The 15,708-nt window shown below is 43.5% G+C and overlaps 1 protein-coding gene across 1 annotated transcript in view; it reads left to right on the top strand.

Moving 5' to 3' along the window:
- dbn1 (drebrin 1) overlaps positions 1 to 15,708 on the top strand; it is a 114,615-nt gene that overhangs the window by 75,824 nt on the left and 23,083 nt on the right. The window contains exon 3 of the mRNA XM_013908866.1: positions 15,273 to 15,328. Coding sequence (XP_013764320.1) covers positions 15,273 to 15,328 — 56 coding nt within the window. The remainder of the gene's footprint in view (positions 1 to 15,272; positions 15,329 to 15,708) is intronic.

Below are 15,708 nucleotides of genomic sequence, written 5' to 3'. Positions count from 1 at the left end.
TGTGTGTGTGTGTGTGTGTGTGTGTGTGTGTGTGTGTGTGTGTGTGTGTGGCCTCAGTTCTGCTGACTAAGTTTTTGTGACAGAGTTTAGGTCACAGCTGAGGCTGCTTCGACTGTCTGTCCTTCTCCGTGTCTCTGATGCATCCGAGACTCCCAGGACAGAGTGGACTCCTGTCTGGATGGGGGACGAACTCTCCCTCATATTCTTGCATTTGAGTAACATTTGGGACCTTTCTAGTAAATAGATTTTAGGCACATTTCCACAGTGGAAATCTTTTGAGGAACTCTTTTTGGTTTTTTGGGGGGTTTTTTGGCACGAAACTTCAACGAGCTGCAGTGTGGGGAAATAAACTCACCTGAAAATAGAAAATACAGAGATTAAAGGAGCGCACACTGTAAGGAAATGTGCTGAGACGTGACTGACGTGGCTGCCATAGTAGTTTGTAACCTGTGATGTTGACTAACCATTCAGGGCGTCAACCTTTTTAGTGCCGCGCTGAATATAATTATAGTTTCTACTCTAGTTTATATTTCATGTTTTTTTTATGTATATATGACAGCTGGGATAGGCTCCAGCGCCCCCCGCGACCCTGAAAAGGATAAGCAGAAGTGAATGGATGGATGGTGTAAATGATGTAGTTTCACCCACAGAAAAGTTGATGATGTTATTACTCAGGAACTAAGGGGAGGTCTTTAGGATCTCTATAAGGTCTGTTTTGGAGGGACGGGGTAAAAACTGCTGCTGTATTTAGAATTGTTGTCATTGTCAAATAGCAGCATCACTGCATCATCATGTGAGTCAGATGGAAACAGAAGGGCCGGATGGAAATGCTGTAAAAGTTGATCCCAGCTTCTGCTTTCCCCACATTCCTGGATAAGAAAGCCAACCTGAAGGCTCAGGAACTTATTCACATGGTTGAAAATCATTAATGTGACATTTAACAGTGTTTCTCCCGTTTAATTCTTTGGTCTAAAAGCCACAATATGATACAGTTTTGAAAGTGTAGGGCAACTTTCTCAGCTGAATTATACAGAAGGCTCAATACAAGACACACATAAAGTAGCTGTTAGCTTATCCTTTACCTGTTAGCTTGGAGCTGTTTAATGTAATATTAGAACAACTGCACTCAGTAGTAGCATAAATAACACTAAGACGAAATTACAAACATAGTCAGTGAAGACTTTATGAGACTAACCTCATCTGCAAACCTCAGAAGCGTTTGAGAAACTGTTTTTACATTAGGCAGCTTAAAAGAAGATCTCTTAAATAAACAGATTTTAAACATGAAACAAACAGAGCGACCAGTTTATTGGTGGGACAATAATTATCTGCAATATTATATGTTCGCTGATTTGTTGTATCGGCATTGATAACGTCTGTTAAATGAAAACAGAAAAAAATAACAAAGAAATTCAACCGTGTTACGAATGTTGTTGTTGCATAGTTTATCCACCAGAGGGCGCTCTGCAACTTCCCCGTTGGCAATATGTGTTTGGAATGCCAACCGTTACCCAGAGTCGGAAAGAGCGTGAACAAGTAAATCAGTGCACATGAGAAATATTATTAAAAGCTGTGATTCGTGTGAAAGAAAACAAATATCAGCCGACGTATTTCAGCACGTTGGTATCGGCCTTAAACAGTCGTGTATCAGTCGAGCTCGAGAAGCGAGTCACACTGTGACACTGGCTGGATTTTTTCAGTATTTCTAATGTTGACCGCACAGAAGTCAGGTTCAGGAAATCCTCTGAGGTGACCCGGATTCAGCTTCCAGCTTCACTGCTGATGTGTCGCTCCACATTCCTCTTAACTTATTTCCCTACTTTTGGTAAAATAGGATCACATTATGGATGCCCATTCTCAGCCTGAGGCCCAAAAGAGAAATGAAAACGATTGTTTGGGGACTGAAATTAATTTCCTCTTATAACGGTCACGTCTAACTTCCGTGTTTTATTTGTGCTGGTTTCATTTCTGTGTTTAGGGTTCGAGGCCTGTAAACATTTTCTCTGGTTCCTCAATCATTTAACCGAACATCCTCTGTAGGAAGCACAAGCTCGTGTTTTTTCTTTCTTCTTAGAACCTGAAGCTTTTGTTTTCCAATCCTTTCCAGGCTCCAAGTCCAGGTTATTATTTACAGAAATCCTCGTTTGTTTAATCTGTGCTGTCCCAGATTTCTAGGATAGGTTGTTTTACATCATTGAAATGATTTAGAAGAAATGCTGATGTAAACCAAATTCCTCCTGAAAATTAAATGCAAGTCAGCCTTTTCCCGATTACAAAGAGCGCCCTGCCAAACACGGAGACAGACAGGGAGGCGAGTGGTAAGCCGGCCGGTTTGCTCACCAAATTCTTGCGCATTGATGGAAAATGTTCCCTCAGTGATTTCAGTGCCTCGGCAGTTACTGGTTCGGGGAAATGATTTTCCATGTGGTGAATCCATTATTGGCCAGGAACATGTAGGATGTGTACTGGAAGTGTGGTGGGACACATCAGGAACAGATGTGGAGATATAGATGTTGGGATAAAGACCCAGGCATTTGGATTCACTTTTGTAGTGTCAGGCTAAGAGTCCGGGCTGCACCGCGCTTCTGTTTTCTAGCATGAGCACACATGAGGACAATAGCTGCTGCGCTGCAGGAATGAACTCTCAGATAATGTGAAATATTTTTATTCAGGAACCCGTTCCAGCATTTAGGTCACATCTGCTTTCAGAATAGGTTGCTGCTTTCTTTCTGTTGCTGGTTAAAAGCATGTGTGTCATCGTGTTAACGCTGATTCTGTGCGACATATGGCCGCTCAGTGACCTTTCCGAGAGCAGAAATTATCTGTGTGTCGGAAGGAAGAGAAGGAATGTAAAAGTGTGCTTGAATGGATTCCAGCGTGTGAGGCACGTTTGTCTGGTCACATCCACCCTTCTGATGGTATTTAGACCTCATGTGTCATTTTGTACAGGAAAATAAATAAAAATAAATACATGACTCAATAAATTCATTGATAACCATTAAACATAGCAAAATAATCATTAAAAAATTTTTTTTACGCGATTTGCTGTTTTAGTTTCCAAATTTGCTTCTGTGTGGATTTAATGATGAAGCCAAACCTGCAGTTCCTCTCACATCCACTAGAGGCTCCAGCAGTTAGTCACTTCCCATAGACTCCCATGTTAAAATATCAGACGTTACAGACAGAAATAACCACGTTTACAGCCTGATACAAAAACCTCACACTTACTTTATTTCTAAGGGTAGTTTCCTCCTCCATAACAACCCGGTCTTTAAGTCTGACATCATTAGCCATTTCCGGGTCCAAACGCCGCTTCAGGTCCCAAAGTCAAACGAACACTGTGGCATCGCTGAGAGTTAAAAACTGTCTAAATTCTTTCATCTGAAATAAAGTAATCAGTGTTGCTGTTTTTACCAACAATTAGGTTAAACATCCAGATATCAACCAATACAGGATTAATGAAGTTTAATGGAATTAGAAGTTAGCAGGGAGTTAGCTCGCTAACATGATATAGCATGTTCTGACTGAGAGATTTCTGAAAGATTAAAACGCACAGCTCTGCTGTCACTTCCGACATAAATGAAAGCAAAACTAAGCAGCAGTGACATTTGTAACGTTACTGAAGTTGGGCTAGATGGTGTATAATGATGTGCTACGTGATCGCTAGTGACACAGCTATGTTAGCATAATGCTAACTTTTTTTCCACTTGATAAAAGTTAACGTGAGGGTTCCTGATGGTTAGGGACAAATGCAATCGCATGGCAGGATGCTGTAAACGGACCAAACTTCAGTCAGGAGAACAACTGAGATAATCCATCCACACTAAGAGGTTAGTCTTTAATATACTGCTGCTGGGCTGTAGTTACATCGTAAGGTTTTAAACACTGAGCTTTAAAATGAAAAGTGATAATAAAAACCGAGAGAGGCCGACAGTGATCACTGACTGTTTTTAGGGGCTTGTTGAGATTAAATGGAACAACATACAAAGCATTAAAACACGTTAAAAACACAACAGCCTTATTAAACACAGAGTAGTTTGGACAGCTGTTGCATTTGTTTATAACTCGACTGGAAACTGTTCAATTTCAATTATGAGGTTTGGCTTCTTTGATTGAGCGGTGTCTTGACACAGGTGGTTTGAGCTGATTCAAGTTAATTCAGTTTCTATTTATAAAGCACCAAATAACAACAACAGTTGCCTAAAGGTGCTTTATATTACACAGTAAAGACCCTTGAATAAAGCATTACTGATGTCTTAGTTTCCACCCTGTTGTACAAATGTAGTCACAGACTCAATGGGTTACATCATTGTAGCTACGTCTGTAATCCCTGTAATGTTTATTTAACTTTTACATGCCCCTGATTACCTAAAATATGACCACCTGTTCTATTTTATATGTCTGTTTGAGTCTTCAAGCTATGGGTTATTAAATGAATAAGAAGTAAATAAAGAAATGTGAAAGGAAATGATTTGGGCCGTCAGTATAAAATGTAATAAATAGAGAAGTAAAGTACAAAATAATAAATTCATTTATTTACACTTACTTTTTGTAAATTGTTTAATCATTTTGGCAGTGTTCACCCTCCGTATCCTCCTGCCTGAAAGACAGTATTTCATTTTTGTGTGTCTGGACTTCAGTAATGACTAAATTAAAGTGACATTTATGTAGAGGAAGTAAAATATCAGCTAAGATTGAGGCTAAAACTCTGTTTTAAACCCTGAAACAGAATAAGAGGTCCTGCTGTATTTACTCTGATATTTGATGTAACGTCAGACATAAAAAGACTTTTTCTCTTTCTGCTTTTCTTTTCTTCACCTCAAAGCTGTAAATAACCGCAATGTGACGATTACTCTGTCCCACCTCTGCACCACACACACACACACACACACACACACACACACACACACACACACACACACACACACACACACACACACACACTGCAATTATGCTTTCCTCCGGGGGAGCCATTACCAGGGAATCCATCTTTTCCTCATTATAATTTAATTGAAGTGCAAAGCGATGCAGACTCATGTTCGAGCTGCCATTTTTCTCCATTTTCCTTCTTTTCTCCTCGTTCATGTTCTCGCCGCTGTTCTGGGTTTCATGTGTTTGATCACATGACTCAGATGTATGTTATGTTGTATAGAGCTTTTTATTTTCCCCTGCACAGGCGCCGGGCTCAGCCTAAGAGTCGGGGCGATCCGCTCCTTCATGTTGAGAGCAGCCGGCTGACGTGGTTCAGACGTCCTGTTAGGATGGATGGAGGCTTTTCTGGGCATGCCCACCTAGGAGGAAACCCCGGGGTAGATTATTTATGTCAGCTGACCTGGGAGCACCGTCTAATCAAGCGTGATGTTCAGGTTGTAAATGGTGAACCTATTTGGAGTCCTGTAACTGAGTATCCACGCCTCGCTCATCACAGCTGGTTTCAAAGTTTGAAACTTCAAAACTGGACTTCACTGACCAATCACAAGGGCAGCGTCTGTCTTTTATATACAGTCTATCGTTAGCGTTCTTGAAATCAGCGTTAAAAGATGGCGTCAGGTTGATGTAGACTATTTTTAGAGGAAAACTGTTGTTTTATCTCCCCTCCCTTCCCCTCCTCGCTCTTTATTCATTGCTGCTAGGCTAATGTCTGTCTAAACAGCCCCTTTTTCACTTCATGCCACCCTTCACTCATGAAATAAACAGCTTCCTTTTGCATCTAAAGAGCTGCTTTTAGGTTTTTGTGTCAGTGTGTGGGCAGTTTTTCTCTGAAATGGAAGCGCTTCAGAGCTACGAGCAGCGTTTAGCTTCTGAGAGAGGGCATTTGTGAGCTAACACACCTACACCGCTGGATTTATGACAAGTGGAGTCACAATCTGCACAAACCGAGAACAGTTAAAGGCCGAGTGAGTGCGGAGCCGCTCCGGCTGTTGTTCCGTGCGTTGAGCCGGATGTAAAGAGTCTCGTGGTGATGCCGGACCTACACCTCATTTTCCCACCTCGCCTTCGTCTTACTCAGCGGGTCAGCGTGCCGATCTCTGCATTTCCAGACCGACAGATATGCGAGTCACAGCTGCTTCCTAATGCCCTCCTTCATTCCCTCTGAAACATTACCCATAATTCTTTGTCCTCGTGTCTGTCTGCCTCATTTTTTTCACATTGAGTCACCATGTAGGGTTCATGCTCAATAAATCACGCTGCGCTGTCCGACCACAGGAATAACAGCTCTCGCCAGCATACTCTGTCTCTCTCTGTCTGCCTGCTTCTGTCTTTACGGCTCGTCGTCAGTATTTAAAGTCTCTCTGTTCTGTCTTCTTCTCTCACCACACATATTTTTCTCTCCCCGTGGCCATTAAAAAAACTCCCACAGGAATCCATGACTCTCAAACCTCATATATAAATATCAGATTCTTGTGTTTCTACTCTTTGAATTTATTTGTTTCTAGTTACTGTTACTTGTTTACCATCAGACTAACCTTGTTCTTACTTCTGTACAAAAATTCTTCTTTTTACCGCAAAGAGAGATTTTTGTTTGGAAAAGAACCCACACAGTGTCTTTGAACACTGCTCTCAGCTCAGCTCTGTTTGGGCTGATTGATGTGTATCAATGTAAGCCCCGCCCCCTTCCCCCCCTAATCGAAGCCCCGCCCCCACTCCATACACACATCCACACGATAATAATACTAACAATGATGAAGTTTTTCTCTCATTGCAATGTCTCAGCCCCACCCTCATTCTCCCTCTGAACCCCCCGCCCCCTTTCCAAAGTCCCGCCCCTTTCGGAAGCCCCGCCCCTCTCTCCACAAAAAGACATTCAGAAAAAAAACACTGTTGACAACACCTCGGTAACACAAATGCTAACCACACCTTTGTTTTAAGAGGTAAAATTACTGCTTTTTTCAATGGAGTCTGGTGCAGGGTGGTGGCTTCATATCTCTGTCAGGAAGATATGGTGATATTGAGTCCTTTAGGTCTTTCTGCCTCTACCTGAGGACATGGCTGACTGCCACCTGCTGCAGGTAACATGCTCTATATAAGCCCACCGTCCCCCACAGAGGGAGAACACGTTACCCACTTTACTTTTGTGTTTACGTTGTTATATAATAGAGGAGACAAAGCTGAAAACTGTTAATCCTGACACATGGACTCGCACCTGTATTGGATTTGGACATTGCTCAGTCTGTTGCCGTGTATAACCATCGGTTCCTCTCTGGTGTTTTTCCTCTCAGAGCAGCACAGAGCGCTCTGACGTCCGCTGATCATGAAGTCCAGGAAGTGTGAGAGTACACGATCCCTTTGGTTTCTCACCGCCCGGCTGGATCCTTTCAGAGGACTGAAGTGTTAACTGTCCGTGGCAGTTTTATGGCCCTGCTCTGTGCTCGCTCTGGACCGCTTTAACTGGGAATTGACTGTGGAGGAGAATTTGCTGAGATATTTTTGGTATCAAATGTCGTTAAATCACAGCTTCTTCCCGTTTTGAAGCTCTCGCGCATCGTGTTGCTCTGCAAACGCCTCCTCTTTTTGCTTTTGGCTAATTGTTTTTGTGAAATTCGACTCACTACTCCGGTGGTTACTCATTTAACACGAGTTGTTTAGTGTTATGTTTAATGACATTCAGCTATTTAATGGTGCTGATAAGATGATACAAATGTGACTCTGACACATCAGCATGCTTCACAATAAAAAACAAACCCAGGCTTTCTCTGCCAGCAGCGCTGAGTAACATGCTTGGATGTCACACTGTTCCACAATCAGGTCGCACAAATAAAACGTGGAAGTGCTTAAAAACCTGCATTCTACTTGTAGCCCACCAGGGGGCGATTGCAAATAAACTATCCGGTTGTTCAGTCTGACGTCACTAGCCGTGTCTGGGCCTAAACTCCGCTGCAGGTCCATATATCAAACGATCACTATGGCATTACTGAGAGTTGAAAAACTGTCTAAAGTCTTTCATCTTTAATAAAATGATCAGCGTTCTGCTCTACCAGGTGTAACAATTGAGTTTAACATCCAGGCATCCATGAAAACGGAATTTATGACATTTAACGGAGTTAGAAGTTAGCAGGAAGTTAGCTCGCTAGCTTCTATCTAAATACAATATAGCATGTCCTGACTGCGGGGTTTTGGAAACAAATTAAAACGTACAGCTCTGTTATCACTTCCAGCATAAATGAAGACAGAAAACTAAACAGCAGTGACGTTTGTAGGGTTACTGAAGTTTGGCTAGCTGGTATATAATGATGTGCTACGTGACCGCTAGCGACACAGCTATGTTAGCATAATATAAACAAGCTAACTTTTTTTCCACGGTGGTCAGGAACAAATGTAATCGCATGGCAGGACGCTGTAAACGTACCAAACTTCAGCCAGGAGAACAACTGAGATAATCCATCCACAATACGAGGTTAGTCATTCATATACTGCTGCATGGGCTGGGCTGTAGTTACATCCTAAGGTTTTAAAAACTGAGCTTAAATAAATGATTAGCGGTAATAAAAGCCGAGGGAGGTCAACAGGGATTACTGACTGTTTTAGGAGCTTTTTGAGATTAAACAGAAGAAAATACAAAACATTAAACATGTTAACAACACAAAAGCCATATTAAACGCAGACTACTTTAGGCCCGGAAGTAGGATTCGTCGCGTCATCACTGAACAACTGGATAGACATCTATGAGGAAACCGCTTTCTGTCTGTCCTGAGTTCATGGACTGAATCATTTGTTTTGGGTCAAACTGAATAAAAAAAAAGAAATACTTTGTAAATCTTCATCGTTCCACGTTTCACACAGGATTAGCTGTGGTCATTTCCATTCACTTATTGACTAACGTCTTACCTATCACATATCACAAAGTTGTTTCATAGGTAGACCCGCCCCTTCTGGTCACATTTGTTCCATGCGGCCAAGATGGGGTTGGCATAAATGCTCGTCTTGAGGCTTAAAAACAGGACTTAAGACACTAGAGGATAAGGTTACGGTAGCTACATCTGGGTTCAGCTCATTGGGACAGCAATCTGAGCAGAGAAGCCCAGATGTTCCTCACCCCACCACCTCCTACAGCTCATTAGGATGTTTCCAGCCCAGTCGACAGACATAAAGAGTCTGCCCTTGGGCCTCCTCCTGGTACGACATGCCTGAATACCTCACCAACAAGGCATCCAGGAGGTATCCTAGTCAGATGCCCAAGCCACCCTAACTGCCTCCTTTCGATGTGGAGGAGGAGCCACTCCACTGCTGATCCTATTTCTAAGAGAGAGGTCAGCCACCCTTCAGACAAAGCTCATTGCGCCGCTCATATCTGCAGTCCGTCTGTTAGTCTCACGCTAAAAAAAATACCGGTAAACACAAGTAACAACGTCTTCAGGAAAACAGTCACCATAGTGGACAAAAGGTGTTTTTGGTTTTAGAAGCAGACGTCACAGACGGCTCACAGCTGCTGAACGCTCTAAAGTCTTTCACTCATCGTATCAGCACGAAGGGCGAGAACAAAACTCACAGCGATGCACTTACAGGTCGGAGAACGAACACCTTTAGTGTCTGCAGAGGTTAAATGATGGGAAGTGAAGGTGAAAGCAGCATAATGGTTGCGTCACAGTGCTGTGGAAACGTGCCTGTCACTGAAACCAGTAAAAAAAATAATCATGTGACCTCAGGATATTGGTGATAGTCGTGCAGCCGCGGCTCTCTGTGGGGAGGAGAGTCTTCTTCTGAAGTCGTCACGGAAACACACACACTGACTCTACACTTGGTGTGCGTGTGTGTGTGTGTGTGTGTGTGTGTGTGTGTGTGTGTGTGTGTGTGTGTGTGTGTGTGTTTTGCCCTTCAGCTCTCCTTCACCCCCCTCCTTCCTTCCTGCCGCTGCTGTCTTTACATCGATGCCCCCCTCAGGTCACTAACTGCTGTTACTCACATAATGATGGGGGATGCTGCCTGGTTGCCATGGTGATACTCACATTGGGGGTATGTGTGTTTGTTAGAGGGAGAGAGAGAGATTTGTCTTGGCAACCTCTTTGTGTGTGTGTGTGTGTGTGTTACAGTCTGAGCAACCGAGCTGCTGGACAGAATAATGGAAACAGCGGCGTCCTCTCAGAGCTTTGTGCTCTTTTCCTTTTTTTTTAACCTGTGAAACAAACAAAGGTGCGCTGTCACATCACCCTGTGTTTACTGGACCATGTCACACACCTGTACTGCACCTCCTCCCTGATCCTGATCATTTATCTTCCCCCACATGTCGTCAGGGTTTTAGCTTCATGTGAGCATCTGTGCTAATCGGATGGAGACGGCGTCTCCTCTGGAGCTTCTTCCTGTTTTAAACATGTTAACGGAGCACTGTTGTTAATGACAGCCGTGGCTCTTCAGTGAAAGACCGTGATCAGCCTGGGCCTCATGTTTGCAGTATAACATCTCATATATGTCAGTCTTTACAAGAGCTAGGACATGGACATGTGTCCTGTGCAGCATATATACCCTGTATCATATAATATATACTGTTTGCCAGGTATAAAATATGTTATATATCTATATATTCAGTTATTTTAGGAAACTCTTTCACAAGTAGAAACTACTGCCAACACCTGGCTAATGTACTCTGATTAGGGATGGGTATTGTATAGGTTTTATCAGATACCGGTGCCAAACCGGTACTTTTGAAAAGGTGCCGGTGCTTAAAGAATGGAGAACACAAACTTTGTCCAAAAACCTCTTATGTTTTTATTTTTAGCAGTCTCTTTTTTTTCAAAATCCATCTTGGAAAATGATGGCCATTTTTGAAAATTCTGATGGGATATACCAAATGATTAGCTCTGTAGGGAAAAACAGTGACTGTTTTTAAGAGCTCTGGTTCTTTATGTGTGCTTTCTGATAAACTGTTTAAAAAGTTGATCCTCAAACCAAAAAATCCCTCCAGAAGTCCAAGCCTGGCCAAATAACGGGAGTTTTCCCTGACAGCTAATTCCCATTTGGCTAAGCGGGCTGCATCAGACAAAGCTGGATTTATTTTGGCATGTTAGCTAATGCTAGCTAATGTTTGCTTGATACCCAAAGCAGCAGTTAGCCGGGTTCAAATGCTACGTTCTATTTTTCTTGGAAGCCAGACTTCAGAGCTTGGAGTGATGGCAATCCCAAGTTGAGTGTCTCCACTAGTAAAGTCAGAAAAGCAGGATTTATTTTGCTCCTTAGCGATGTGCAACCATTTGTGCATCGCTAGCAATCCAGTGATAGTTCACTAGCAATGCTGGTGATGTTTTTTTTGTTTGTTTTTTTTAATGTTTATCAGTAAAATCCGCTGCTGCAGCACATTCAGGGAAACACCCTGACCCACACTCTGCGTATGTCTCACACAGCCACAAATACACAACAGTGGCAGCACGGGTTACATGTTTTACAGTTTTGCTAATGTTTACGTGCACTGCCGCCATCTTGGATTGTGAAGTCGGGGTTGGTGGGGCTGCTCCAACACTCGGAGAGGGAAGTCTATTTTCAGTTCCAGTTTAAAGTTCCAGTTGAGAACTTGGAAATTAGGCTTAAAAAGTAACGGCTTTGCTGTCATTAGCTTGTGAAGCCGGGACGCTGGTTGATTTCAGGCTATGAAAGGTCTGTTTGTCCTTCACACTCTTCCTTCCCTGTGCATTGAAATTTCCATGATGAGACGAGAGCTTTCTCCTGATTGGACACGCAGAGGAAACTGATGTTCTGGATTGAATGTGATTACTTGATGAGCTTCATCAGTCCTCTCGTCATTCATCCCCTGCTGCCTCTTCATCAAACATCTTCTCTTTCCCTCTCCCGTCCTCGTGCGTGATAAACTGCTCACACACAAACACACGCGGAGCTGTTTCTAGGTCACGAGGGCTTATATGAATAATAAACAGCTGTCTGCTTTAAAGAGAATTATTTATAGAGGCCTTGAATGAGCGACATAGACACACTCTTCATCGCTTTCTCTCCACCTTAAACGCCTCCTCCTCGACTTTCTCCGTATTGTTGTCTTCATTATCTGTTATCGCTTTATTTCCCGGCCTCGCCGTGTTTGTTTCTGCCTCCAGGAATTCTCTCTGATGCTGATACTGCTGTACCTGTCATATACAGGAAGCTGTAGTAGTAGTAGCTGTAGTATCAGACTGTGTTCTTACACCTTCCATCTCTTTTTCATCTGGATTTCCTGGTTCAGACCTGAGTATCCAGGCCATACACAGCCCGGCAGTTATGAGAAGATAAAATGTTAACCCCAGCAGCATCGAACAACAAGTGGAGGAAAAAATTAGTGTCGGAGTCAATTAATATCAGCCAGCCACGTCGCCGAGAGCTGAATCCGTGCCGAGATGCTGACTCCCCAGTTTACAACGATAGAGCGCCACATTAACACATACATCAGAGTCTGCAGTCATTCATAATTAGCGAAACTCATTTTCCCCTCTTGACCGACTGGTGGTTGCATCACAACATGCAAAAAACATGTTTATTTATGCTGTAAAGTGTCTCCAGTGGACGTTAGAGGAACTGCGGGTTTTAGTTGAATCTAATCTGCCTCTGATGGTTATTTCTGTTTGTATAATCATGAACTCAGCAGGCACTGGGGTTGGATCGATCCCAGTATCGATATTAGTATTAATACCACTGTTGGTATCGGTATCAGATCGATACTGGTGCCATAGGACCGATACTTTGTTTCTGTTCAGCAAGTTTAGCATGTAGCCGTCTGAACTGTGTTAAATATTTTTTGAAAAAATGAAAAAATGTACCTCACACCTTGCTGTGTTGACTGTCACGTCTATTTAAAGCCTACAGCACATTTAAACAAAGCTGACCCAAAAACGTCAGAGATGGGCTCAGTTTCAAAATCCATGAAAAGCCAAATGATGTGTTTTATTGGGTTAAATGATTATTGTGGAAAGTAAAAACCAGCGATTTAGTGTTCAGAATTTGACAAACCGATGATGACTCATCTTATAAATCATGACACACTGCTCTCCCCTAAGTTGCTGCCCTTATAGGGTAAAAGTCATCGGTATTGGTATCGGCAGAGCTGGCCCTGTATGGATGGAAGATGGAAAAACTGACCTTCCAAAATAAATCTGGAGTCCTACGAGGTCACGCTCCGACTGGCACAAGTTTAAAGAAGCAGTCTTACAGCTGGAAGATCTGCTGACAGGAGCTGTAATCTGTTAATCTGTGAGGAAAGTGAAAATGTAGCAGTGAGGAGATGTGGTGATGCATAAACAGAGAGAGAAACAGGAAGCAGAGAGTGACTCTGCAGAAACAGACAGGATGGCGGGCGGGGAGCTGAGGTCAGCAGGAAGTCAGACGCTGGCCAGACTAAAGCTTTGGGCTGAAACAGCATGATGTCATGTGGACTGAGCCCTCATGGTAATCCCAAACATCCACACACACTGTAACAGAACACACACTCACCAAGGCAGCTGCAAATCCACCAATCAAACTAAAAGTATCTCACATTCAGGCAGGTGAGTGCGGCTCACAAACTGACGAGATCCTCATTTAATCTGTGTCATGTGTTGATATTATTTTTGATTAAGGAAACCTGATAAATAAGACAATAATCAGCTTCTGAGTTAGTCACTTCTATGATTTAAAAGAAGTCTGTAGCAATCCCGTGTGTTGCTGTCTGGTTTATAATCTCCTGATAAATTTCTCAGCCCAGCATCTCATATCCTTCAATAATCTGTTTCTGCTGCTTCCTGCTGGTTCCCAGTTTGTTCGCCTCACGCACAGGTTAGCTGGAAGTGGTCGGGCATGTAACTCAGCAGCTTTGCATGACTCACAGTTCAAAAAAATCCTTCTTTATCTGACACTCGGCCCCTCAGTTCATCCTCTGTCCAAACAAGCTGTTTTGAGTCCCATCTTTAAAGTGACTTTCTTCTGATTGGTTGCCCCTCATAAACAGTCTGAACAGCGGGTAGGCGGGGCTTCTGTGCACAATACGGCCACATTTGGGACATTAACCCCTCTGTGACATCAGGCAGTGAGTAGAGTAAGAAAAAACTCGGCGTTTGGAGGAGCCTCAGTGTTTGGCTCACTGTGATTCTTTGGACTTGCCTCATTAGAGTATAAGCTCCGCCCACTGAAACAGGTCCTTGATGTCTACACGCCTGCTTCCTTTTTATTTGTCAAACATGTTTCACTGCAGTTATTTTCTCTGTTGTTATCGTATTTTTAACAGGGGCGTGTAGCACATGGATGATTGTGGATGCAGTACCGTGATTGGCCACTAGCACTGCTGTGGCGCTCTGCTCAAAGATAAATTGAAACAAATCGCAGCGTCGTGGAAACAGCAGTGTGGCTGTGTTTTATGCAGTTGGTTCTTTCTGACCTTTCGTGCAGATTACTGGGTTTTATTTTATTTGCTTCGCTGCAGGGTTACAGCAGGACTTTCAATCTGGAGATGCAGGCTAAGCTGTAATCTCTGTCACCTTCATTCAGCCTCAGCAGAGAGGTCAGAGGTGGCTGTGAGGAGGCACCAGTTTAATTTGTTTTTCATAATTCGGGGAGTGCTCAGTGCACGTTCGTGTCTCTGCAGCTCCTGTGTGTGTCGGTGTGTATTTGAGGAAAGCACAGTTTTAGAAGCAGACAGTCAGAAGATGCATTATCTCAGTTCTTCAAAGGGCGGCTCCTCCTTCAGTCAAACCAAATAATCAGGACGGTCTTTGAAGCTGTGCTGACGGCTGGAGTCGCCGGCCTGTGAACCTCCCTCGTCGTGCAGCAGCTCGTCTGTTATCTGCTGCAAAACTGTTTCGGGGGATGGGGCCTGTCTGACAGGACTCGCCACAGAGAAGGCTGATGGGAGTTTCTAAGAGCACTCTCTGGTTCATGCAGTGGCTGGAGGTTTGTGCTGTGAGTTGTTTTGGAAAGAAAGTGTTGCTCCCTAACAACAGGCTGAAAAGCAGCACGAGTGTCTGCGTGCACGTGGGCACAGCGGCCAGTAAACAGAGCTGTGAAGAGACCGGACGCCGAGGTCTCATTGTTTTTACAAACCCAAACAAAGAGTTTGAGTCGTTGGGTCGAGAAGTTTCTGGGGCTCAGACTTAAGCAAAGAACAAATGAAAAACTCGAGCTTTAACGTTGCACAGAGAACAGAAAGGCGGGACTCAAACTGTGGGTTTTTCTTCTCTGTTCTCCTGGAGAAACTTCACCGAGCGTGCACGGCAGGAAAAGCAAAAATAAATACTCGAGTAAAATACCTGAACATTGTCTTAAGTGGAGTAACAAAGTATTTGTACCTCGTTACTTGTGTCTAATTAGCACTCTGTCTGTGTTTCTAACAGGGCCTTGTACACATACGAGGATGAAAGCAACGACCTGACGCTGGCGGCGTCCGGAGGTAAGTCTCTGCTGATGTGACTCCCTCTCCCGTCCCGTCGCTGACATCATTTCTGTGTTTTTAATGAAAAAGGTTTTAATGGCGAGCGTTCAGATTGGCTCCAATTTGCTTCTGCAGACCGGCGGCTGTAAATCACGATGAGCAGCGTCTGCTGCAGCTTTGGGGGTAAAAGCAATCATGCTCTTTGTCTCCTGATTGTTACTGAGCCATCAGAGAGATTCATTATCATTTCTGCTAATGATGCGCTGCAGGATCATTACAGAGTAATGGCACCCCTCCTGATTCGATGCTCGCTGTCACTGTGTGTGTTGTGTGTCGTTTGTTAGCCAGGATTTAGCAAATGTGCGCACAGTGGTTAACCCTTTAAAGCCGGTCAGAGC

The sequence above is a fragment of the Pundamilia nyererei genome, unplaced genomic scaffold (assembly GCF_000239375.1).
Source record: "Pundamilia nyererei isolate P.nyererei 1_Seehausen unplaced genomic scaffold, PunNye1.0 scaffold00015, whole genome shotgun sequence".
In the NCBI taxonomy this organism is placed as follows: domain Eukaryota; kingdom Metazoa; phylum Chordata; class Actinopteri; order Cichliformes; family Cichlidae; genus Pundamilia; species Pundamilia nyererei.
This window is presented reverse-complemented; position numbering and strand designations above follow the sequence as displayed.